The 23,499-nt window shown below is 37.4% G+C and overlaps 1 protein-coding gene across 8 annotated transcripts in view; it reads right to left on the bottom strand.

The window, feature by feature from the left end:
• ATE1 (arginyltransferase 1) overlaps window positions 1-23,499 on the bottom strand; it is a 183,975-nt gene that overhangs the window by 4,402 nt on the left and 156,074 nt on the right. The window contains exon 12 of one of the 8 annotated variants that reach the window (XM_073354191.1): window positions 18,024-18,075. The exons of the other annotated variants lie outside the window; for them this stretch is intronic. Within the exon in view, the coding sequence (XP_073210292.1) occupies window positions 18,053-18,075 (23 nt within the window). The 3' untranslated portion in view covers window positions 18,024-18,052. The remainder of the gene's footprint in view (window positions 1-18,023; window positions 18,076-23,499) is intronic. 8 annotated transcript variants of the gene reach the window in all.

Genomic DNA, 23,499 nt, shown 5'->3' with positions numbered 1-23,499 from the left:
CTTTTTCCCAAACTGAGTACAGCTTTATTCCCAACCAACTCCTAGTCTCTCTTGCACTCTTCCATGAATACCCATCTGCTGGGTCCAGTAGTGAAATGAGGTCCAGCATGTGTCGTGTATTACTTAACCCTTCCCAGTCTGATACCATAGTCCTGCAGACCCAACAACAGGGTTGACAGCATTGGCCTGACCAATTTCCCTAGGCTTTCAGGACCCAGACAGGCAGCAAGCCTCATCCATAGTTGCATTTTATTAACCTAATGTACAATACCACTCTGATTTATTCTAACAAGCACCATGCAAGAGTATTGGGCTGAATAAGTTAAAACTTCATTTGTTTGCATCCAGTTGTTGCTGCTATTGCTGAATTCTCATTTGTGTAGGTGTTTACATCCCAGGCAAAATGGTTCTAGAGTAACTGGGAAACAAAGTTTTTACTTAAGTAAGAGAACAACTAGCCATACTGCCTGAAGCAGCTGCATGCTACATTAATAAGATTTTTACAAAGTGTTGTTTACAGAAAACACTGATTTTGCTGAACACTAGGTTTACATGGCCATTAATATAAAAATCAGTTTAAAAGCTCCTTTTGGAAAGTAAAACTATTAGAATGCTAAGTGAAAACAGAGCAAAAAGACATTCATTACAATGCCAGTAAATAGGACATAAGCTATGCGAAGAGTACCACATATTTTTGTGGGCTCAGAAGATGCTTTGGCTACAAAGTTCTTATGGGGAGGTATAAAGCCATTTCATGATCCATGTATATATTTTCAAAATTTCTAACATTTCAAATTTACTTGTGTCTAAAAATTGTGCTTCTTTACAATTAAAGCTGCCACCCCAATGTAAAAACAATCCATTTCCCATAGATTTAAGACTCCTCAAATGAATCTTGCTGGAGTCCATTCTACACCATTTCCCTTTGCATTATGAATTATAAACAACTGGGATGATGTCTTCTGCTGATTCAATCAAACCACCAATGTGGAAATCCTAATAATTCTAATAGTTACTTTATGGGTAAACAGTTTTAATTAAAAAGAGGAAAAAACAGAGCCTTCCAAAATTGAGGCCGATATTTTCCTAACGGGTTTTCCAAAGTGCATCTGAAATTCTTTGCAAGCAGTTAATAGAATAGACCTGAACAGACTACAAGTAAAGTAAACTAGACAGATTTTTCATGCTGCATTATTTAGTCCAGGTATTGCCACACTGATGTCTTTGGAGTACCTGCTGATGGTCTTTGAAGAGCTGGCTAATTACATGGTGTTGTTTGCCTTGTTTCCAACACCTAAATTACACGAAAGGTTAAAAAAATGCAATAAATGTATTAACTATTTTTCCATGTAAGCAACCTCTGTAGCTGCCACAGGTAGGCTGAGTTATCATGAAAGAGAGGGGAGATGGGCGTATGTGATGGGGAATGGGAGGCTGTTCATGAGAATGTCTATTAAAACGTGACCCTCACTATAAAAAAAAAAGTTTTAAAATCCCTTTCAGGCTGCCTTTATGCATTACAAAGAAACAAAAGAAGTCACTAACAATGTTTTTCCTTTGAAAGTCACCACTGAAGCTTGCAGAATCATAATTTTTCTGCTGATTGCTTGAATCCGGATATTAATACATAAAATAGAGATTCATCCAGTTCAGAATGACTTCATTACTTTTATCTGTTGTGATTCCTTACATAAAGGTACAATGTTCTTCTTGAGTAGGAAAGAGTGATGTGAAAGAAGAAAATCTGAATAGTACATGCTAAGATATGCTTCTCCACTAATTATTGCTGGCACTTGCTTTAGATAAACTCTGAAGTAAAAAACACTTTGTTTTGGCTTTTTCTCCCTCTTTGAAATCCATTAAGCTTTTTGATGTGTAGCCAATACCTTTCTGGTATCCTAATGGATTTGTTTTTCTACCATTCTTCCCACTCCTCTATACTATTCTCATTCTTTGTGAAAGTTCACAGAGAACAAAATTTGCAAGTTCAGCCTCAGAAGGTGACACAATTAACGTTATTTTAACTTCTTAAATGGGAGACAAAAGTTTGTACTTACTACACCTTTAGGCCAAGTATTGCAACCTGAACTGGACCAGTGCCAAGACTAGTCTTCATAATTTGTCTGAAGAGAGCACTTTCACGGCTGTTCTTTACTTACTCGTTGATATTTATTACTTCTATTTAAAACTGAAACCAGATATTGTGGGCAAATGAATCTTTTGGCTTGTATTGTTCCTTGCCCCAGATTGTATGTATTACAGTAACTAAAGCTCCTGCACCTTCAACTTCTCCACAGTCTCCACTGGCTTAGTTGAACTTTGTTTGGGCTGTTGAATGTGTGTTTTTATATGCTTAGCTCACTTTTACTCACTACATCAGATCTTAGTTCATTGTCCTCTTTGGAATCAGACCATGCAACATACTTATTGCTACCATGATTTTAGCATAGCTGTGGGCAAGTATTTTATGGGGGAGAAACATGCAGTAGACCAATCCCAGCTTGGACAGTGGCACCATTTTATAAGTCTTCAGAAAAATGCACCCTTACAGGGCAGACAGGGAAACTTCCAACTATCCTGAATATTGCTGAAGGAAGAATCATCCTGAGTTCAGCATCAACACAACTTCAGAGACTGTGTGTATGTGCATGTAAAAACTGTCTTAAGGGGTAATATGTTAAACTCAGATATGCATAGTCCTCTAACTTATGCTTTTAGTGATCATGTATATGTTTTACACTTATTCAATGCCCATTTATGATTCTTACAGATGTTACACAAAGACCAGAATGATAAAATCCTTCCCATAGGTGTTCTTTTAAACACCAGAGAGATTACCTTTCTTTTGTGACTATAATTTATCAACCCCATAAAAGAATAAAGTTATGGGACAAAAAGAACCTGCTGTGAAAGTATTTAAATGACTAAATAAATATGATTCAAACTGCATCTGAAAAAGAAAGGCTTTTACTTGCACTTTTAAGTCATCACTAAACTAATCTCAGGTACACTGTTAAGCTTTTATAAAGGGTGAATAAGAAGTTCTGTCACCACAATACCAAATCCATAAGAAACAATTTAGTCAGCTTCCAGTTGCTACTGTTCTAGTGCCAAAATCATATGAGCATAGGAAAGTATTCACTTTATTCATTTAAATTCTTTGGAAGCCATCCTACCTTAAGTAGGATGGCTTCCAGAGGATTTAATGGAAAATAAAAACAGATTGGGCTCTGGTATTGTTTAAAGAAGAAATAACCCGACAAACATAAAAATCAGAAATCTGCTCCTCAATCTGAATATTAAGCACACATTAAAGACAATTAATTGTACTTTTGAAAATATGAGTACCAATGTTCCTTCTCTGTGTAACTGTGCTGTTGTGACATAGGTGCAAAACAGGATGCCGCTATCATATCAGCTTGGAATGAAATCCGTAGTATATTAATGTAAATGAAACAGTGTTTTTTTAAAAGCAGGAAAAAAGCCCAACAACTAATCTTGCTTCTGTGTCTTATTAAAATAGTTTTAACTAGTGTTTTCCTATTTTCCCTCCCTAATTTTCTCATAGGTTACTATGTGCCAGACACAGCTGAAGTAGAAAGGGCAGCTCAGCAACTTTACTCATTGAAGAAGCTGTTATAATTACAAAAAATAAAATAAAATAAAAATCAGAAAATGCTTTTTCTCCCATACTTTCTCACAGTATATTCTCATGAACCACCCAATGACCTCTGTTTCTCCCCTCAATTTTGTGCGCTTTATTCTTCAGTCTCAAAAGGCTCCTAACATTATAGATGTTGGAGGCAGAAAAGACATGATCAACCAGTCCACCCTGGGGACCATTCAAGGTTATTTACAGTGTATTTCCTAGTCTCTCCCCCTCCCCACAAGGCCAGTTTTTAATGTCCTGCAGAAGAGAGTTTCTACGCATATCTTGGGAAGACTACATCATACACCTCACTGTCAAGAAATTTATTTTGAAATTCACCCTAAATGCTCTTTTTCTCAATTCTATCTCTTATGCCTATTTGAATCAATGACATCTAGTCCTGAGGATTTGTTACTATTTTCTAAAATTATCTCAACACTTCCTCTTTCGATACCTCAGTCTCTGGCAATGCTTTATCCTTATTACCTAAAAAGATGAGATTTAGGACAAGGGGTTCTCAATCTTTTTCTTTCTGAGGCCCCCCCAACATGCTATAAAAATTCCACGGTCTACCTGTGCCACGGTAACTGGTTTTCTGCATATAAAAGCCAGGGCTGGTGTTAGGACAGGGCAACTGCCAGGGGCACCCACATTGGTCAGACTTCGGATTCAGCCCAGGGTGGCAGGACTCAGGGCCACGGACTTCAGCCCCATTTGGTGGGGCTTTGGCTTTCTGCCATGAGCCCCGCTAGTCAAACACTGGCCATGCTTGGAGGACCCCCTGAAATCTGCTCATGACCACCCCAGGGATCCCCAGACCCTGAGATGAGAATCACTGATTTTGGGTAATTATTTCTGCCACGAAGGCCATGACAACCATTCAGTAACCATTCAGTTACTTTGCTATGTTTACATCCTCTTCCATTTCTCCTTTTACTGCCTAGCTGTACACAGACTCACTGAATCTCTTGCACACTTCCCGCTTCGGATGTATTTAAAAAAATTTTGTTTGTCTTCAGCTAATTCTCTCTCAAAATCTCCCTTGGCTTTTCTAATTTTCATCTTACATTAATTTTGTCATAGTTCATTTTGCTTTCTATTGTTGTCAGTTGGTCTGGATTTCTCTCCTTTTTTGTTTTTTGCTTTTTTAAGAATACCTGTTAAACTCAAATCTGTTAGTCTTTAAGGTGCCACCAGACTCCTCGTTTTTGTGGATACAGACTTACAAGGCTACCCCTCTGATTCTTGGACTCTGTCATTTAACAATATCATTTTATTCCTTTCCTTTCCCTTTCTTTGGTTAGGGGTATGTATATTTTCTGCAACTCAATTCTGGTATGTTTAAGCAGCCTCCATGCTGAGCCTAAGAATTTCATTTCCTCACTTTTGACTTTAGGCTCTTTTTGAATAGTTTCCTTATTTTATTTATTTATTTATTTATTTAAAGTTCCCCTTTTTAAACTAGAATGCCACAGTGCTACTTTTTGGTTCCTGAAAAGGTTGAATTTAATTATTTTGTGGTCACTATTACCTTATGGCTTGACTGTACATAGTTATTTCTTCAACCAACTCCAGTGTGTTATTTAATACAAATTGGAAGTTGATCATCACTTGTATGCTCTAGAACTAACTGGTCCAAGAAATAATTTTAGGTTTCAAAAATACCAGTCCTCCAACTTTATTCTGATGAAATACCCAAACCCTAACCCCTAGCACTAACCCTAACTTTATATGCACGTCGGTTAGGGTGAAGTCACCCATTGTTACTGCTTTTATTAGATTTAGTTAGATGTTAGATCTCCCCCAAAACTACATACACAACATCTTTCTCTTATGGGTAAACCCGCTAATAGAGTTGTATTATTATGACTTGGGATTTGTATACACGCAGGTTCTCTTTACTCAGAATTATTTCATTACGGAATGTTTTGTGTCCAATGCTACTCCCCTACCTTTAACACCCATGTCTATCCTTCCTGTATAGTACATACCAGGGAAATCGAGAAAAATAAATACTCAGAGAAAGTAGAGGATCAGACTCAGATTACTTTATGGCTCTATACAGCTACACAGCAGAATCTGGACTTTAGTTACATATTGAAAAAGGCAAAGGATTTAAATATTCAACACTACAGAGGATGAGGGTGCTTTTGATTTTCTGAACCTAGAGCCAATTGTGGTTGTCCATGCAAAAAGTTGAGGCTCCGAGTTACCGGTCGAAGGATAGCTCCAAAAATATACACAGCTTTAAAAGCCTCAGTACAACACAATATGAAACTTTTTGGCTACCCAAGTTATGGATCTGGTCTAAAGAAACCCAAACTGGTTTATGCTTCTACTTCAGGTTGGCAAACTTTAACAGAAGTATTATCCAATGATTTAGTCTCTCACATGTTTTCATATTGATTTGCAACAATTTTCTGGAGGCTTATGCCAGAGTACAGAATAAATCAATTTAAAACTTCTTCTCCAAATGGGAAACAGACTTTGAAACACTTTGAATAAAAATGGGTAATTTTATAGCAAAGTGCATATCAACTAACTTTTTAACAGGATACACTGATCTTAAGTTCTCTTTTCTTCTTTCAAGTAATTTATCCAGAACAATTTACAGAGCATGAATGGAAATATTTCTGAAAGCTCAGCAAAAGTTGGGAAAATTGCTATGGTTCGGCTTCCAAGAAATAATATGCTGTCGATCAAGCACTAAAATCTCTAAGCTAGAAGTTCATACGGAAATTTTGTTGAATAAAGTTAATTTAAAAACATTTGTCCTCTCCATGTTTTTTCACACACACAAAGTCATTTACTTACTAGTCATCTGCTGATTTTTATTTTTTAAACCAAAATTGCTTGACACAGCTGAATTACATACACTTTATTTATGTCTCCTATTTACCACACAATCCTAGCTGCCATGCAAAAAACTATCATTAAATTAGGATGCTAAAACCACTAGATTTCAAAAGACATTTCTACACATTTCACTGTAGACCAGTTAAAGCTGAAGTCATTCAATACCTATAAAACTATGATCAGTGCATTTTAGTGTTGGTGATTATTCCAGGTTAGAGTAAACTAATTTTATAGATACTGGGATTGTGCACACACATACACACCCCTCCCCCGCCACCCCAGTGTGTCAGGGCAGAGTGAAGGTTTGGGTGCCTTAGCCATCCATTTCTATATCTTAATATGTTTGAATTTCTTTAAGTTTAACTTTAACTCTTAATTTCCTGGGAATACTTATTTTGGGGATAATCATAACACCCTTGTAATGGTTTTTACCCTTAAATTACTGGTACGCACTTGCAACCTTAATACCTGGTGTACAGTTTTTGTCTGCGGATTTCCTTGTTTTTAAAAAGTTATTGAAATCTCATACATGAACAAGAACCACACAAGTCAAAGAGAAGGCTACCAGGTGATATTTTTAAATCATTTGCTGATTTGTAATATCTAGCTGTCATTATGGACTAATGGCTTGACAAATATCAATGAAAAAGAAACCAGCACTTGGGCTGGCCCAGAGGCCCTGTGGTTAGTATTCTGTCTTGCTAGAAGAGATATTGATTAGATTTCCTGGCCTGGATACTCATTCTCTAGTCAAAAGGTATGAGAAATGTTGAGACAGCCGACTCGGATACTGAAGTGAGGGCCTTTACTTGCTACACAGCAAACATTGAGTGATCACTTAACAATAACAATAGTCGGTTCTCCAAAAAGCAATCTCGCTCTAGGGTAGGTTTCCGCAATATGGCAGCTAGTAGGGACTTTAGAGGGAGTGGCGGTGTATGGAGAGAGCAGCCTTTATTTGATCATCACAGTTTAAAGCAGTGTTTCTTCAACTTTGGTTTTTTCCCACAAGGCAACTGAAAAACTCAAAAATTGGTAAAGAAAACTGGAAAGCGAAACCTGCAAATTATGCCTTGAGATCTTGACAGCCCTAACTGTAGTGCCATGAACACTGATATTATGCTAACTATGGCAATAATCTCACTTACTCAGGAAACTGGTGAAAGACAGTGTTTTAATAAAACGAAGTATTTTGCTATTCTATTCATACAAAGAACGAGGTGAACATCAAGAGTGTATCACTGCAGGTTCTCACAGATTAAGCTTTGGCTTTACTTTTTTAAAATTTTTGTGGGAATTTATTTTTTATTCCTATGAAGATTTTGAGCAGCTAGAGCCCAAGTCTTTTCGTTCTCTGACATTATTCCTGAATCTAATCCAAAGATTTTTTAAAATTTTCTTAATTATAACCTGATACCAGCTGAACAAGCAGATTTACCTGGTTTCTTACAGATATTTAGAGAATTTTGTGTTAGATTTTGTGTTTGCATGTTTGTGGCAGTAACGGGGGACAGGGCCCTTTGGAAGTACACAGAAAGATCAAGAGAATGTAGACACATAGTCGAACAAATGCACGGCTGCAAGTAGAAACATGCTTTAAATCAGCACTACAACATGAAAAGCTTAATGGTTCAAAACTTCTTTGCAGCAAAATTTTAAAATCTTAATCAGTTTTTCAAGTTTGGGGTGTTGGGTTCAAACAGTTTTGATAAAAAAAGACTAGCAAAGACAGTCACAATACAGTCTCTGAAAGTCATTTTTTTCAACGTGTGGCAGAAATGAGCAGAAATAAGAGGAGTTTGGGAAGATGTGTTACAAAAATGTGCCCAGTTACAAAGAGCCTATTAAGAGGCTAAAGGCCAATCAAGGCAGAACTGAGGAGCGCTGGCAGTACCTGAAGAAGCTATCACTATCACACCTTTTGCCTGATTCTTCTTTCTCATTTAATGGACTGCTGATGTACTTAACTCTCAATTTATGCAAGACCAAGTCTCAAATTATGCAAGAAACAAAAAAAGAACAAGCTAAGAGCTAATCTTTTAAGTACATAAAATTCTGAATGACAGGAAAATAAACAAGTAGAAATAGCCAAAAAAATTAAAAAGTGTAAGTTTTATTGCCATTTATTACTTTTTAAAACAGAAAGGAAATTGGACAACAGCCAATTTTTTTTAAAGTCACTAATTAGGAAAATATTCCTCTATTTTTCTGGACTGGATACAGCTAGAGAGTCACCATAAAATCTTATTCGGTTATGTTATTTCTAATGAAGAAAGAATCATGATACCCTGGCTAAACTCTGATATGAGACCGTCTCTGATCATAATTCCGAGTTTCCTTAAATCCACTACAAAACCTATACCATGCAAAATATTTGGCCATCAAGACCATTTTCCCAGTAAGACTGCTTATATTTCTTTAACTGCTGTCATCTGGTTTGAGACACATGTTTAAGGTAACAAGAGGACATCATACACACAGGTCCACTAATGATTTCACAGCACAGACGAATATATAACAGTAGGATGCACTAATGCTCTCCAAAAGGTAAAAAGTGCATTTCTGAGTATAGGTAAATTCACAGATTCAGATTCCAAGGCCAGAAGGGACCATTGTAATAATCTAGTCTGACCTCCTGTATCACACAGGCCATAGAACTTCCCCCAAATAATTCCTACAGCATAGAAAAACATCCAATCTTGATTTTAAAACAGTCAGTGATGGAGAATCCACCATGACCTTTGGTAAATTGTTCTAATGCTTAATTACCCTCACTGTCAAAAATGTATGCCTTATTTCCAGTCTGAATTTGTCTAGCTTCAACTTCCAAAAGATCAGATGCACGCTATTTTCTATATGTAGAAATGTCCGTGTAACTCTGCAATAGGTGCTTGAATTGACAGGAGTAAATCCATTTGGAAGTGCTACCTATCTAAAAATACTGCTCATTCTCTAGTTTCAATCCAAGAACTCACATTTCATATATCAGTAACTTCAGTTTAGATCTTATGGCCTTTGGTACAATGCAAAAACCTAAGCTTAACCCCCCACCCCCAAAATTTTAAAAAGTGAAATAAAAACTTATTTCACAGAGCAAGTAAATACTTGCTTACTGGATTCAGAACACTCCATGGGGGGGAACCCTAATAACTGAACACAAAGGAAACATTACAGTTGCATGCACAACCTTAACTTTGTCCCCAGGTCTGCTCTAATCTATGCTGGATGCCCAGGGCCCAAAGGGCCCTTTCACCAGTTGGGGATCACTGGGGCATAATAATGTTCTGTCAAATACCAGTTTCCATGTTTCATTTGCTAGTTATCGGGGTGAGAATGGGGGAGTCTTGTTGGAGCCACTGGGTGGCTCTATGCCATTCAAAGCTTCCTGTAACCAGTGGGTATCCTCAAGTTGCCAGTTATACTGTTTTTAGGGCTTCTTTGTGCTGCTTAACCTGGGCAAGACAACCTTACCATACTGGGGGAGCTAGCTCCATATTTAGTACCTTAGAGAAAATAACTGAAGAATTAATGGTCATACAATGCCGCGTATCACTCCATAATTCAAAATCAGTGTGGGAGGCACAAAAATGTGCCATTAGCAATAAAAGTTCGATCTCTGTGATTGGCAGCTTTTGAGGCTGCTTTTAAAACAATCATCATATAAAAGAGACTATGGACCAGTTTCCACTTTGCTTTGAAATTTATTAGTCATAAATGCTAATTTCATATTTAATTCCAAGGTTTTCTAGCGTGTTAAACCTGCAAAGAAGCACAATGTACAATGTGTCAGGATTAGAGTTGCCTTATACTGCCAACATCAAAAATGATGAAAGAAAAAAAAAAGTGGTAACTTGCAGGAAGCTAAAATATCTAAAATTTCCATTCAAATACAAATTTAGTTTATAAATGGTTGTAAGTGCTTCATATCATGTGATCTTTCAGATCAAAAGGAAACTAATTGTACACTATTACCTTTTCTAATTTTACAACTCAGATCTGCAATGATAAACTAAATTAAAGATGTACAGATCAATGGCAATGGACTTTAAACTTGCTAGCTAGAAAACTGTAAGTATGACATATCTGACCGAGTTTTATTTTAATTTGCTTTTTATTGATTGTAAAGCATGTTTTCTTTTGTGTCAGCTGTGAGATACTGGAAGCCTTTTGAAAAATTTGAAAAATAGAATAGCATAAGCTATTACTAGAAAGATACAGTACACAATTCAGATAGGCTGGATACATCAATATTAATATTTATGCAAAACAATAAGTTAGTATTTTTTGTCTCAAATTGTATCTCAAACTCATTCATCAAGAAAAATTAATGTCTAATATCCCTCATGATATAAAACTACTACTTCGGACCAAACTAAAAGCACAGCTAAAAGGAAGCATTAGCTAACATAAACACCTCACCAGGGAAAAAAAAGTTTTTAATTAAAACCAGCAAGAACAAGTCACAAAGGAAGTACAGTAAAACGTTCAGGATGGTCTGACTCAGCCAAGTATTTGCAGTTCACTTACTCTAGCAGAAAAGAAGTTGGTAATCTCTGAAATTACTATTCAAAAGGCAAACCTTTTGTCCTAAGAGGAAAAATGCACCTTAACTCATCATCTGTGATTGTTTCACAAATTAAGACAAAAGAATTACAGTACTGCAAGCACAACTTATTAAACCTTAAAATGGATGGTTAAAGAGGAAAACACAATAAATATTATACACATCTTATAAAATTGTCTGGCTTTGAGCCTAAAATCATATCACTGATTTTTTATTTAGAATTAAAACTTTAGTAACCACCAGACAAAACACTTGACAAATAGTCAAAATTTGATCATCCAGACTTGCCTTAACAGAACTTTAAGCAATTGTATTCTGACTCTTATTATTTGAATGCTAAAGATGAATGGGAAGATATTCTTTGAAATATCTATGGAAGGTATTTTCTTTATAACAACAAAGTTCATAAAGATCCTTTCAGATTTCAGATGTTACTTGCAGCAATCTGAAAAAGACTTATGTACCAGCAAATGTAGTTCTTGGACTAAACCACCTATGCAGATCTACACTAAAAGAAGTTGTATGCCATGGCCCACAATTCTGGAATCCTTCTAAAGCCATTTAACCAGGTGAACAGAAAACAATATAGGAATATGAAGCTGAAACTACATTTTATAACTGTCACTACAATCATACTAATCATTTAATCTAGCTATTATGCTCTGAAGGAGAAATGGCTAGTGGAGAGCTGTAGAAGTATTTAAATAACAGTGGTTACCAAAAGTAACCTTCCTTTCTCCACACAAAATTGTTTCTGAAGGGGTCCGCTGTAGAAGATTAGCAACACCCATAGAAAGTGTTGGTTAAATAAAGACTGAAGGACTGCCAGCTGAAATGAGCATCTGATTTAGCTCCAAAGTGAAGAGAATAAGGCTAAATAAAAGTTTGACTTGAGCTCTACGCGGTAGTGTCACAACCCAGTCTCTCTGGTGCTGGAAACCATATCAGTTAACAATAGGCCTGGATGCAGACTTCTTCAACTTTAGACTTTTCTCCAAAGGCCATGGAGTTGTGAATGGAGTTCCCAAAGTATCTGGAGTGCTTTTTCCTTGGACTGCACTAATTAGAATGACGAAGCGCATATTCAGCACGCTACAGTCTCCTGGAAACCACTGCTGTCAATAAAAGGTGAAAGAAATTGCACCTAGACTTAGAGCACTTTGAGGCCTCTTCTTTGGAACCTCTCAGTATAGATGAAAACCTTCCTGGGAAAAGGTGGCAGTGCTGCAGAGAAATCTGTACTGTTCTGAGAGGGTACTGGAACCAAAGATCTTTTTGTCTTCAGAGACTGATACAACAGACTGTGTGGAAAAGACCTCCTCCAATTGAAGGCATCTCTTCAGCTTGCTTATTGCTGTGAAACAAACACTACAGGTGCTGAGCACCCTTTCCCAATGAGTTTTAGCAACTGACATACTGATCTGAGGGCCACCTCTATTGTCGCATGAAGCACAATTCCTGGAGCTTGAATACTTCTCCAGAAGTACCACCTTGACTGGATCCTATACCAAGATGAAATGTAACTTAAAATTAATTTTATGTAAGTAAATTTCAACGAAGAGCAACAAAAGAAGTTTGGCCAAATAAACTAACTGCAGTAGATGAGGAAAGAATGGTTCCAAGACTGCCTGAGGTGGTAGAAAGGTAAGAAACTTCAGCTATAGAGGTGATGCCTTTTGTAAATTCAGATTTCAGAGTAACAGCCGTGTTAGTTTGTATTCGCAAAAAGAAAAGGAGTACTTGTGGCACCTTAGAGACTAACCAATTTATTTGAGCATAAGCTTTCGTGAGCTACAGCTCACTTCATCGGATGCATACCGTGGAAAGTTTAGAAGATCTTATTATATACAAACAACGCATGAAAAAATACTTCCTCCCACCCCACTCTCCTGCTGGTAATAGCTTATCTAAAGTGATCACTCTCCTTACAATGTGTATGATAATCAAGGTGGGCCATTTCCAACACAAATCCAGGTTTTCTCACCCCCCCCCCCCCCCCAACTCAAGATCCATAAACCTGGAAATCCTGGGCGCCCCATCATCTCAGGCAGTGGCACCCTGACAGCAGGATTGTCTGGCTATGTAGACTCCCTCCTCAGGCCCTACGCTACCAGCACTCCCAGCTACCTTCAAGACACCACTGACTTCCTGAGGAAACTACAATCCATCGGTGATCTTCCTGATAACACCATCCTGGCCACTATGGATGTAGAAGCCCTCTACACCAACATTCCACACGAAGATGGACTACAAGCCGTCAAGAACACTATCCCCGATAATGTCACGGCTAACCTGGTGGCTGAACTTTGTGACTTTGTCCTTACCCATAACTATTTTACATTTGGGGACAATGTATACCTTCAGATCAGCGGCACTGCTATGGGTACCCGCATGGCCCCACAGTATGCCAACATTTTTATGGCTGATTTAGAACAACGCTTCCTCAGCTCTCGTCCCCTAACGCCCCTATTCTACTTGCGCTATATTGATGACATCTTCATCATCTGGACCCATGGAAAAGAAGCCCTTGAGGAATTCCACCATGATTTCAACAATTTCCATCCCACCATCAATCTCAGCCTGGTCCAGTCCACACAAGAGATCCACTTCCTGGACACTACAGTGCTAATAAACGATGATCACATAAACACCACCCTATACTGGAAACCTACTGACCGCTATTCCTACCTATATGCCTCCAGCTTTCACCCTGACCACACAACATGATCCATCGTCTACAGCCAAGCTCTGTGATACAACCGCATTTGCTCCAACCCCTCAGACAGAGACAGACACCTACAAGATCTCTATCAAGAATTCTTACAACTACAATACCCACCTGCGGAAGTGAAGAAACAGATTGATAGAGCCAGAAGAGTTCCAGAAGTCACCTACTACAGGACAGGCCTAACAAAGAAAATAACAGAACGCCACTAGCCGTCACCTTCAGCCCCCAACTAAAACCCCTCCAACGCATTATTAAGGATCTACAACCTATCCTGAAGGATGACCCAACACTCTCACAAATCTTGGGAGACAGGCCAGTCCTTGCTTACAGACAGCCCCCCAACCTGAAGCAAATACTCACCAGCAACCACATACCACACAACAGAACCACTAACCCAGGAACCTATCCTTGCAACAAAGCCCGTTGCCAACTGTGTCCACATATCTATACAGGGGACACCATCACAGGGCCTAATAACATCAGCCACACTATCAGAGGCTCATTCACCTGCACAGCCACCAATGTGATATATGCCATCATGTGCCAGCAATGCCCCTCTGCCATGTACATTGGTCAAACTGGACAGTCTCTATGTAAAAGAGTAAATGGACACAAATCAGATGTCAAGAATTATAACATTCATAAACCAGTCGGAGAACACTTCAATCTCTCTGGTCACGCGATTACAGACATGAAAGTCGCTATTTTACAACAAAAAAACTTCAAATCCAGACTCCAGCGAGAAACTGCTGAATTGGAATTCATTTGCAAATTGGATACAATTAACTTAGGCTTGAATAGAGACTGGGAGTGGCTTAGTCATTATGCAAGGTAGCCTATTTCCCTTTGTTTTTTCCTACCCCCCCCTCCAAATGTTCTTGTTAAACCCTGGATTTGTGCTGGAAATGGCCCACCTTGATTATCATACACATTGTAAGGAGAGTGGTCACTTTAGATAAGCTATTACCAGCAGGAGAGTGAGTTTGTTTGTGTGTGTGGGGGGGGGGGGGGGTGAGAAAACCTGGATTTGTGTTGGAAATGGCCCAACTTGATTATCATACACATTGTAAGGAGAGTGATCACTTTAGATAAGCTATTACCAGCAGGAGAGTGGGGTGGCAGGAAGTATTTTTTCATGCTTTGTGTGTATATAATAAGATCTTCTAAACTTTCCACAGTATGCATCCAATGAAGTGAGCTATAGCTCACGAAAGCTTATGCTCAAATAAATTGGTTAGTCTTTAAGGTGCCACAAGTACTCCTTTTCTTTTTGTAAATTCAGTTGGCTCATTAGCTCTGTGTGCATACCTAACAGCTAGATGGTTGAATTATGGGTAGGTGTCATGAGGCATGGCAGGGAACTCAGACTGAGGATTTCATTAGGGAGAACTTCTCTGGTCAAAACAGTTTGCTCAAATAAACAAATGCAGAAAACTACATGAGCTTGAAGACATACAAGTTTTAAAACCAGCTAGCACACTGGACGTCTGTGATAAATACTGAATGCTCACTTTACTTTTCTGAACACATTTTGCCTAAGGAAATATTTTAAAATGACTGCAGTACAGAAGAAATACTAACTAGAAAAAAAAAAACTTTAGCCATTAATTAAAGCCCTTAACTTTTTGTGAAGACAAAGATAACAGAAACCAAGTCAAGATCCAAAAAATCTCTCTCTGCTGTAAACAGTAATTTTCAATATGGCAAAATCATTCTAATCTGCCAGTTTAATTTATGTTGCCATAAGTAGTGCACAAATATAATGTCATGCCTGCTTCCAAAAAGTCTGAGTTTGAACGTCCCTCCAGATGGTTTGTGAGATCCTTCAACATCTAGGATTTCAAAACTAATTTATACTTATGATGGGGTAAAAGCTTTTATTTTCAAGCTTAAATAAATTTTAGATGTTTGATACCCAAGGCTTAGTGACTACTCCTCAGCCATTTCAAATTAAAAACAAATTAAAGGAATATACTGTGGATATTCGAAATAATATCCCTAAAATTGTGGATGACTATCCTGAATTTTAAGGAACTGAGGTCCTAAATAACGTTTTCTTTGTATTCTGGGTCTGATGCAAGAAATACTTAAATAATTAAAACCAAAAAATTTAACTCAAGAGAAAAGTAATCCAGTACAGCACACCTGTCTTTTTCTGATTTACTTTAGTCTCATCATCTTGGGTTTTTTTTTTTGGCCATATCCTTACAAACTCCTCTTTTTTCAGAAATAATATGTTTTTATTATATTTATACAGTATCTAAAGTATGGCACGCACTTTTCGGACAAATAAAAGACACAGGACCATATTCTCAACCGGTGTAAATTGAAGCAGCACTATAATGAAGTGAACCAATCTGGCCCATAGTCCCTGACCTTACAAGAGCCCCCACCAGCTGTAGGTTTCAGTGACACTTGGGGACACTGCAATTTGTAATACTGAGACCAAAATTTTGACATACAGTAATAAAACAATGGAATGGAAGAAAGCATGGAGGACAAGAGTTACAAGTTGTTGCATTTGCTTTGCTAAGCTATGAACATAGTATGATTGCTGGGGGGACGTGGTTGATAAGCTCTGGTAGCTTTGAATTATGTGGTGGTGGAAATGACAAAGGAGATAAATGGATTAAAGAAGGTAGGAGCATCTGCAGAGAAGCTGGGGAAAGGAAAGTGCTCATTGGGGTAAAGAATGAAGAGATAGGAATGAGCCAGGCAAAGAGGAGGGAGAGAGGAATGGATAAATTTGAAAACCACAAAGATGAATGCAGATGTCGTTGTGAAAGAGGCAAAGTTTGACTGGATTGGCAGTAGCAAATTGGCTACATAAATCATATTAGATCAATCAATTATTGGAAAAAATAAGTAAAATATGGCATCAATTATGGTCTAAAAAAAGTCCACATGATTAGAGTGGATGATATCATGACAGCAGAGGAAGAGTAAACATGTTCTGAAGCTGTGAAGGCCTTACAAAAAGGTCTTCCCTTGAAGAGTTAGCTGCGGTAGCTGGTAGTGCTGGCTGGAACCCAGTGTCCCCCAGTGGCTTCTTCTTGGTTCGGTGGGAAGGGGACTCAGGCCCAGCACATATCCCTGGAGCCACTAACAGCATCTGCTGTATATCTGGGCTCAATTATACTTTTAACTTTTATCGTGTTTGGTAACTAATTCCATATGTTGGTTATCCTCTACATGAAACAATTCAGCCTGAATTGTCCACCTTATCCCATCAACTATTTTTAGAATTTTGTCCATTTTTTCTGAACAATTTACAAGCATGAAAAATGGTTTCACGAATTTTAACAATCCTTTTCCTGATTTCTTGATATTGACAAGTGAGGAAAAGTTTTAGTCACACAATGAAGTTACACATGTAGTAGACTTGCCTCAATACTAACACGGAAATGCTATTTTATCATAGATTTGGAGATGAAATTACAAATAGGACATTTACCATGGTAAGGTAGGTTTTGACATGTAGTTCCCAAACTTATCCTTCCTTTCAATATTTTCCAAAAATATTTTGCCAGAAGATTTTTATTTTTCAAGCAAAGTTTGAACAAAACCCATACAACTTCAAAAATATCAAGCATTTCGCTTTTGGAAAAGTTATGGTTTTTGCCATCACAATTCACAAAGTTGTCTTTATCCAGGAACTCCAAAACTACTTATATTCACGAGGCTTCTTTGAATACTCTTGCACTGGTTGTTAAAATATGGTTTATGGATAACTGAAAATATTTAAATAAGAAAAAGTGGGTGCTACACAATCTCTCTGAAGGTAATTTAGATGAGGATTGCCAATTATTTTATACATTCCACAGGAATACAAAGAGCCGTGGTTGGGGTCCAGTGGAGTTCAATGCATCGTCTATATGCACCAGAAGGCAGCTACACTTAGAAGGTCAGTAAACTGAACACACAAATTTGAAATACTAGTAGCAGAAGGAATATGGACAAAAACCAAACAAGCATTAATAATGGATTCATAGTATTAATGGTCTACCTCCCTACAGCAGATGATCACACGCAATAGCTTAGAGAAGGAAAGGATTTTTATGTAGTCATATTTTGAACCAATACATTTCTTCTTTAAAATTAATTGTTCTGGAAACTATTGTTGCAGAACCGATGACGTTCAAGGATCAAGCTGGATTTCAATACTTCCAAATGACTATCTTAACATTTATAGTGTATCTTGAGTTAAATGACCCTAAAATACTTACCAAACTAAGGTGCCCATTCTGAGAGGTGTTCAGAACCTCACAGCATCTTGCCCTTTAATTAATATATAAACCATACATAAGAATCACATCAAGCACACCTAAAATAGCCTTTGGGTGATATGTGGCAATTGTTTAACAGTTTACATGAACACTACAAAATAGTTTAGCACAAAATATATAAGAAATATCAAAAGAATAAATGTTGAAAAGTACATCTGAAATTCCAAGGGACAGTTCCAAGAAGAGATTTTTTGCAATCACACAAATACCTTGTTTATTTAGTCCTGCAAAAAACTATAAGGAAATGTAAGGTCAAAGTGAACACAGTACAGGTACATTTCCTAGGCTATATAAACCTGGATAAAAATCTAATTGATATGTGGACTCATTCCTAATCTTTCCAATTTTTATGGGAAAGTTCCAAGACAAATTATCTGGAGAAATATAAAAATGAACACAGCTGTCACCTGTGCAACTACTATATGCTTGATAAAATAGTCTTGATAAAAACAAATATGTTATGTTATTTTGAGGAACATCTTGAAAGCATTTCCAACTTTTCAAGAGGTGAACATTTTGCTTAAAAGTGCATAACATTTGTATATATTAACATACAAAAGGTTCACAAATTTAACTTATGAGGGTTAATTTTTGTGACCTTCCTACAAATTGCACAGTTTAAACTTTTGTCCGTAGTCACTGATGGTTGAAAAAGTAGCTCAATAAAGCTAACTAAAATTGATTAAATTATCTTTCCTGCCTTTAAGAAACACTGGAACATTTAAGGTTCAAGAAGATGATTTTATGGTGTGATCGTTCTAATTCTAAAAACTTAAGTCATGTGATGGAAAATCCAAGAGTGATCATTTCCATTTCATTTGGATGTTAGCTTTTTTTCCCCCCCTCCCCTTCTTCACATACTAAGAAGAGAGTTGACAAATTTGCTTGGCTACAGCTCATTAGCACAATCTTCACTGTTTAAATACCTTTTGTGATCAAGGATCAGGCTGGATTTAGAAATACTCACTCCAGATTGGTTTCAAGTGTTTATAAACTTAATTAGAAACAGACATGAACTACTGAGATGCAAAATTCTAAAAGACTTGATAGGAGTAATTGATACAGGTCTTCCCTTGCTGGTTATACAACTGGAGCCGACCACATTTGGCTGTGTTTAGAGAAAGAAAGTTTAGCCCTTTTGCAGTTTTTAAATTAAGAAAAACAAAGATATGTTTCACAATCTACTAGAATGTAATAATGCCCTTTCCCACTCCAAGCCCTCTGAAGTACCCAAAGGAATCAGAAGTCACTTTATTTTTAAAACACATGGTAAATACCAGATGTATTATAATATAGCAGTAAAAAGAAAAGGAGTACTTGTGGCACCTTAGAGACTAACCAATTTATTTGAGCATGAGCTTTCGTGAGCTGTAGCTCACGAAAGCTCATGCTCAAATTAATTGATTAGTCTCTAAGGTGCCACAAGTACTCCTTTTCTTTTTGCGAACACAGACTAACACGGCTGTTACTCTGAAATATAGCAGTAGTATCCCCATAAATAAGACTGACAAGGACTTCACAATTCTGCACATTTGCTGTAAAGCTTTCTATGATAGTTATATGGTCCCAATCACTATAGTGTCTGAGCACCTCACAATATTTAATATATTTATCCTCACAACCTCTGAGAGGCAGGGAATACTATTATCCCTATTTTACAGATGGACACAGAAAGGCTAAGTGACTTGCCCAAGATCACACAGGAAGTCTCTGGCAGAGCAAGGAATTGATCTTTGATTGTCAAGATCACAAGTACAGTAAAAGCTGTGTTATCCAGCACTTTATCATCCAGAAAGCTCTATTAACTGGCATTTCTGATATCTCCCAATACAAATCTTCAATCTAGTAACCGGGACTAGTATACCGCCAGGAGGTTATGCAATTGAACATTCTGCACTCTACTTTTATGCAAAAGAGGCAGAAGACAAGTAAGCAAGCTCATACCAGGGATTTATTCAAAAAAAGCAGCTTCCAGGGTATGTCATAGTGTCATTACAGATTCAGCCCAATCTCCTACACCTTCTACAACTACAATGATCATTGATGTTGATAATGATGACCCTGAGACACTGCAAGATCCTGAAGTGCCTTCTGAATCATCAAAGAAAGATTAAATTATGTTCAGTATACCTTTTGTGTTAAGTGTATTTATAGTGATCTGGGTTTATGCCATGCGCTGCCCATAGTGATATGTAGTATCATAAGATAACCTACTGTATAGAAAACTTTACCTGTATACACCTAAATGCGTCAAAAAACCAACCACTTTGCAGTGCAGTACTACTACTAGATTGGTGAATACCCGTGTACTGTAGTTTATACTTTATTCATGTTATTGTATTCTAATGCTTTGAAAATGGGTATTTCATTCCCCCACCATGCCAGATAACAAAGCTTTTACTGTACTACAAAAACAATAGTCAGTTCTCTTTCATTTATAGGAAAATGTACTTATTTCATATTTGTCCCAGGCTGATGTATGTACAAGAGATATTATTAAAAAGCTAACATTTGCAAACCTCCTTTACAGCTACCTCCTAAGGAGGAAAATGCGGTAATTTCTGATACTACTGTGTGATAATTTTTAGACAAGTTGAGTTTTTAAAAGGCAATTACTCTGTTTTGAATAGATTTATTTTACATCTATTTTTTTCCCAAGAAGGTGCATGTGATACTGTTGAAAACACCTAAATTATGATCAGTTTGACACTGCAGATCATGCAGGAGGAATGTTAAAAACACTGAAGTTTATGTTTGGTTTGTATTTCACATAAATCCATTTGGATAGATTCAGAAACAACAGTGCTGTATTTACCAACTATCCATGCTAAGACAAACTTTCAGAAGCATGCTAAATTTGCACCTGTAGTTCATTTTCTTGGTGCAAAAACGTGAACATAATTTGCTCTTGCAGAAAGGGAGGCCAAATTCAGTCCACTAAAAATACAGCACTAAAATTGATTGCAATTCCTGTACTTAATATGATCAATAAGCAAATATGCACATTCTACACTACGAAGGCTACAAAATACAAAATTACTTTAAATGATGCTATATTACTACCATCACTACTTTTATATGAAGTTTGAAATTTACCCCGTTTAGAAAAGTATAAACAGAGGATTACTACCTAAATTTTATGTAAAGTGAAGTGCGTTTCAAACAAACACAAAGTTACAAAAACAGTCACTACATACTAGTTTCTCTAGTGAAACACTGAAAGCACTATGCAAATGAACATGCTTGTAAAATGAGCAGACCTATTTGTAACAACTCATGTAATGTCCAAGTCTGTGGGTATTTAGCAGTTTTGTTTTTTTACTAAAGAAAACCTTATTAAGCCTCAGGGAGCATATTCTTGAGGTGAATAAGGGGATTCACAGGATTGAAATATTGCTGGCATTTTAGTGTGCCAGTTAACCCAGGTTTTTTTCTTTTTTCTTTTTTCTGTACAATATAATCAAATACTTCAAACGTGCCAGTATATAATAATACAGCATATCAACTGAAATCTCCATTTTCCCAGTTGCACAGAGAATTGACTATGTAAGTGTGCCAGACACAGATGACTTGTGAGGGCAAGTGGTGTGAATTAATTAAATAGCAAAATATATGCTCAACATCTACTTTTAGATCACAAAAGTTGGAGTTCCAGTTAAATGCTTTCTTTGTACCAAAAACTAGCATTATCCATCTGCACCTGTTTTAATAAGAAGTGCAAGCCATAATTCTATTTTTCTCCAACCTTGCTAATAATACAAAAATAAAGTGCCAATATTCTCCTGATTTCATATCTATTTTGTTATTAAGGTTATTAAATTGGTTCTACTGGATGAGTGCACTCACAGACTGATTTTCTTACTCTGAGGTTTGAAGCTGAAAAGACTTTACAGCTGCGTATTTCTGCTTTAAATTAGAAACACAACCAACCTAATAGACAAGTGATAAGTAATCTTATTTACCCTTTTCACCGTCAATTCCATCTGCTTAGTGCTGGCTAATACTGGATGAAATTTTCTATATTCATTTTCCTCCAATGGCCTCTTTGTGGAAGGAAAATGGATGCAGACCGACAGACAGAGACATGACTTCCTGTTCTTTATTCCCAAATTATGACAGCCCTGCATTAAGCTTTACTGACTCTGGACTTCAATGCTCCATACCAATGGGGTATGGAGACTAGGGGTTTTACAGTGACATGTGACCATGTCACCTGATAATGAAATCCATCTTAAATCTGGTACTTTTTCATTTAGGAGGAGGGATGGGAACCCAGAGAGACAAAAGATTCCAACCTTGTGCCAAAGCTATAAAAGGGGGTGGAGTAGGACAAAAGAGGCTCCCAGTCATGAGAAAACCCCTGCTTACCACATGAGATGTCTGCTGAAACTAGCAAGGACTGTACCAGGGGAAAGGATTGGGCTCAGACTAGGAAGGAGTCTAGTCTGTGACCTGTAATCAGTTTCTTAGACTTGCACGTTTTTGCTTTATTTTGCTTGGTGACTTACTTTGTTCTGGTTGTTATTACTTGAAACCACTTAAATCCTGCTTTTTATACTTAATAAAATCACTTTTTTCATAGATTCATAGATATTTAGGCCAGAAGGGACCATTATGATCATCTAGTCTGACCTCCTGCACAATGCAGGCCACAGAATTTCACCCACCACTCCTAAAAAAGACCTCACACCTATATCTGTGCTATTGAAGTCCTCAAATTGTAGTTTGAAGACCTCAAGGAGCAGAGAATCCTCCAGCAAGTGACCCGTGCCCCATGCTACAGAGGAAGGCGAAAAACCTCCAGGGCCTTCCAATCTGCCCTGGAGGAAAATTCCTTCCCGACCCCAAATATGGCGATCAGCTAAACCCTGAGCATATGGGCAAGATTCATCAGCCAGATACTACAGAAAATTCTTTCCCGGGTAACTTGGATCTTACCCCATCTAAAAACCCATCACAGTCTATTGGGCCTATTTACCATGAATATTTAATTACCAAAACCATGTTATCCCATCATACCATCTCATTTGTTTATTAATAAACCCAGTGTAAGTGATTAATAGCTGGGGGGAACAAACAGCTGTGCATCTCTCTTTATCTTTGTTATAGAGGGCGGACAATTTATGAATTCACCCCGTATAAGCTTTATATAGAGTAAAAACGGATTTATTTGGAGTTGTGGACCCTATTGGAAACTGGGTGCCTGGAGATAGCTGAAAACAGCTCAGCAGGTTACCTAAGTCTGCAGCTTTGGGGGCGTGGACCAGACCCTGGATCTGTGTTGCAGCAGGCTAGCGTGTCTGGTTCAACAAGATAGGGTTCTGGAAGTCCAAAGCTGGCAGGGAAAACGGGCTCAGAGGTAATTTCAGCACATCAGGTGACAGTTGCAAGGGGGTGACCGAACCCATCAGAATTT

This window comes from Lepidochelys kempii, chromosome 7 (genome assembly GCF_965140265.1).
Source record: "Lepidochelys kempii isolate rLepKem1 chromosome 7, rLepKem1.hap2, whole genome shotgun sequence".
In the NCBI taxonomy this organism is placed as follows: domain Eukaryota; kingdom Metazoa; phylum Chordata; order Testudines; family Cheloniidae; genus Lepidochelys; species Lepidochelys kempii.
This window is presented reverse-complemented; position numbering and strand designations above follow the sequence as displayed.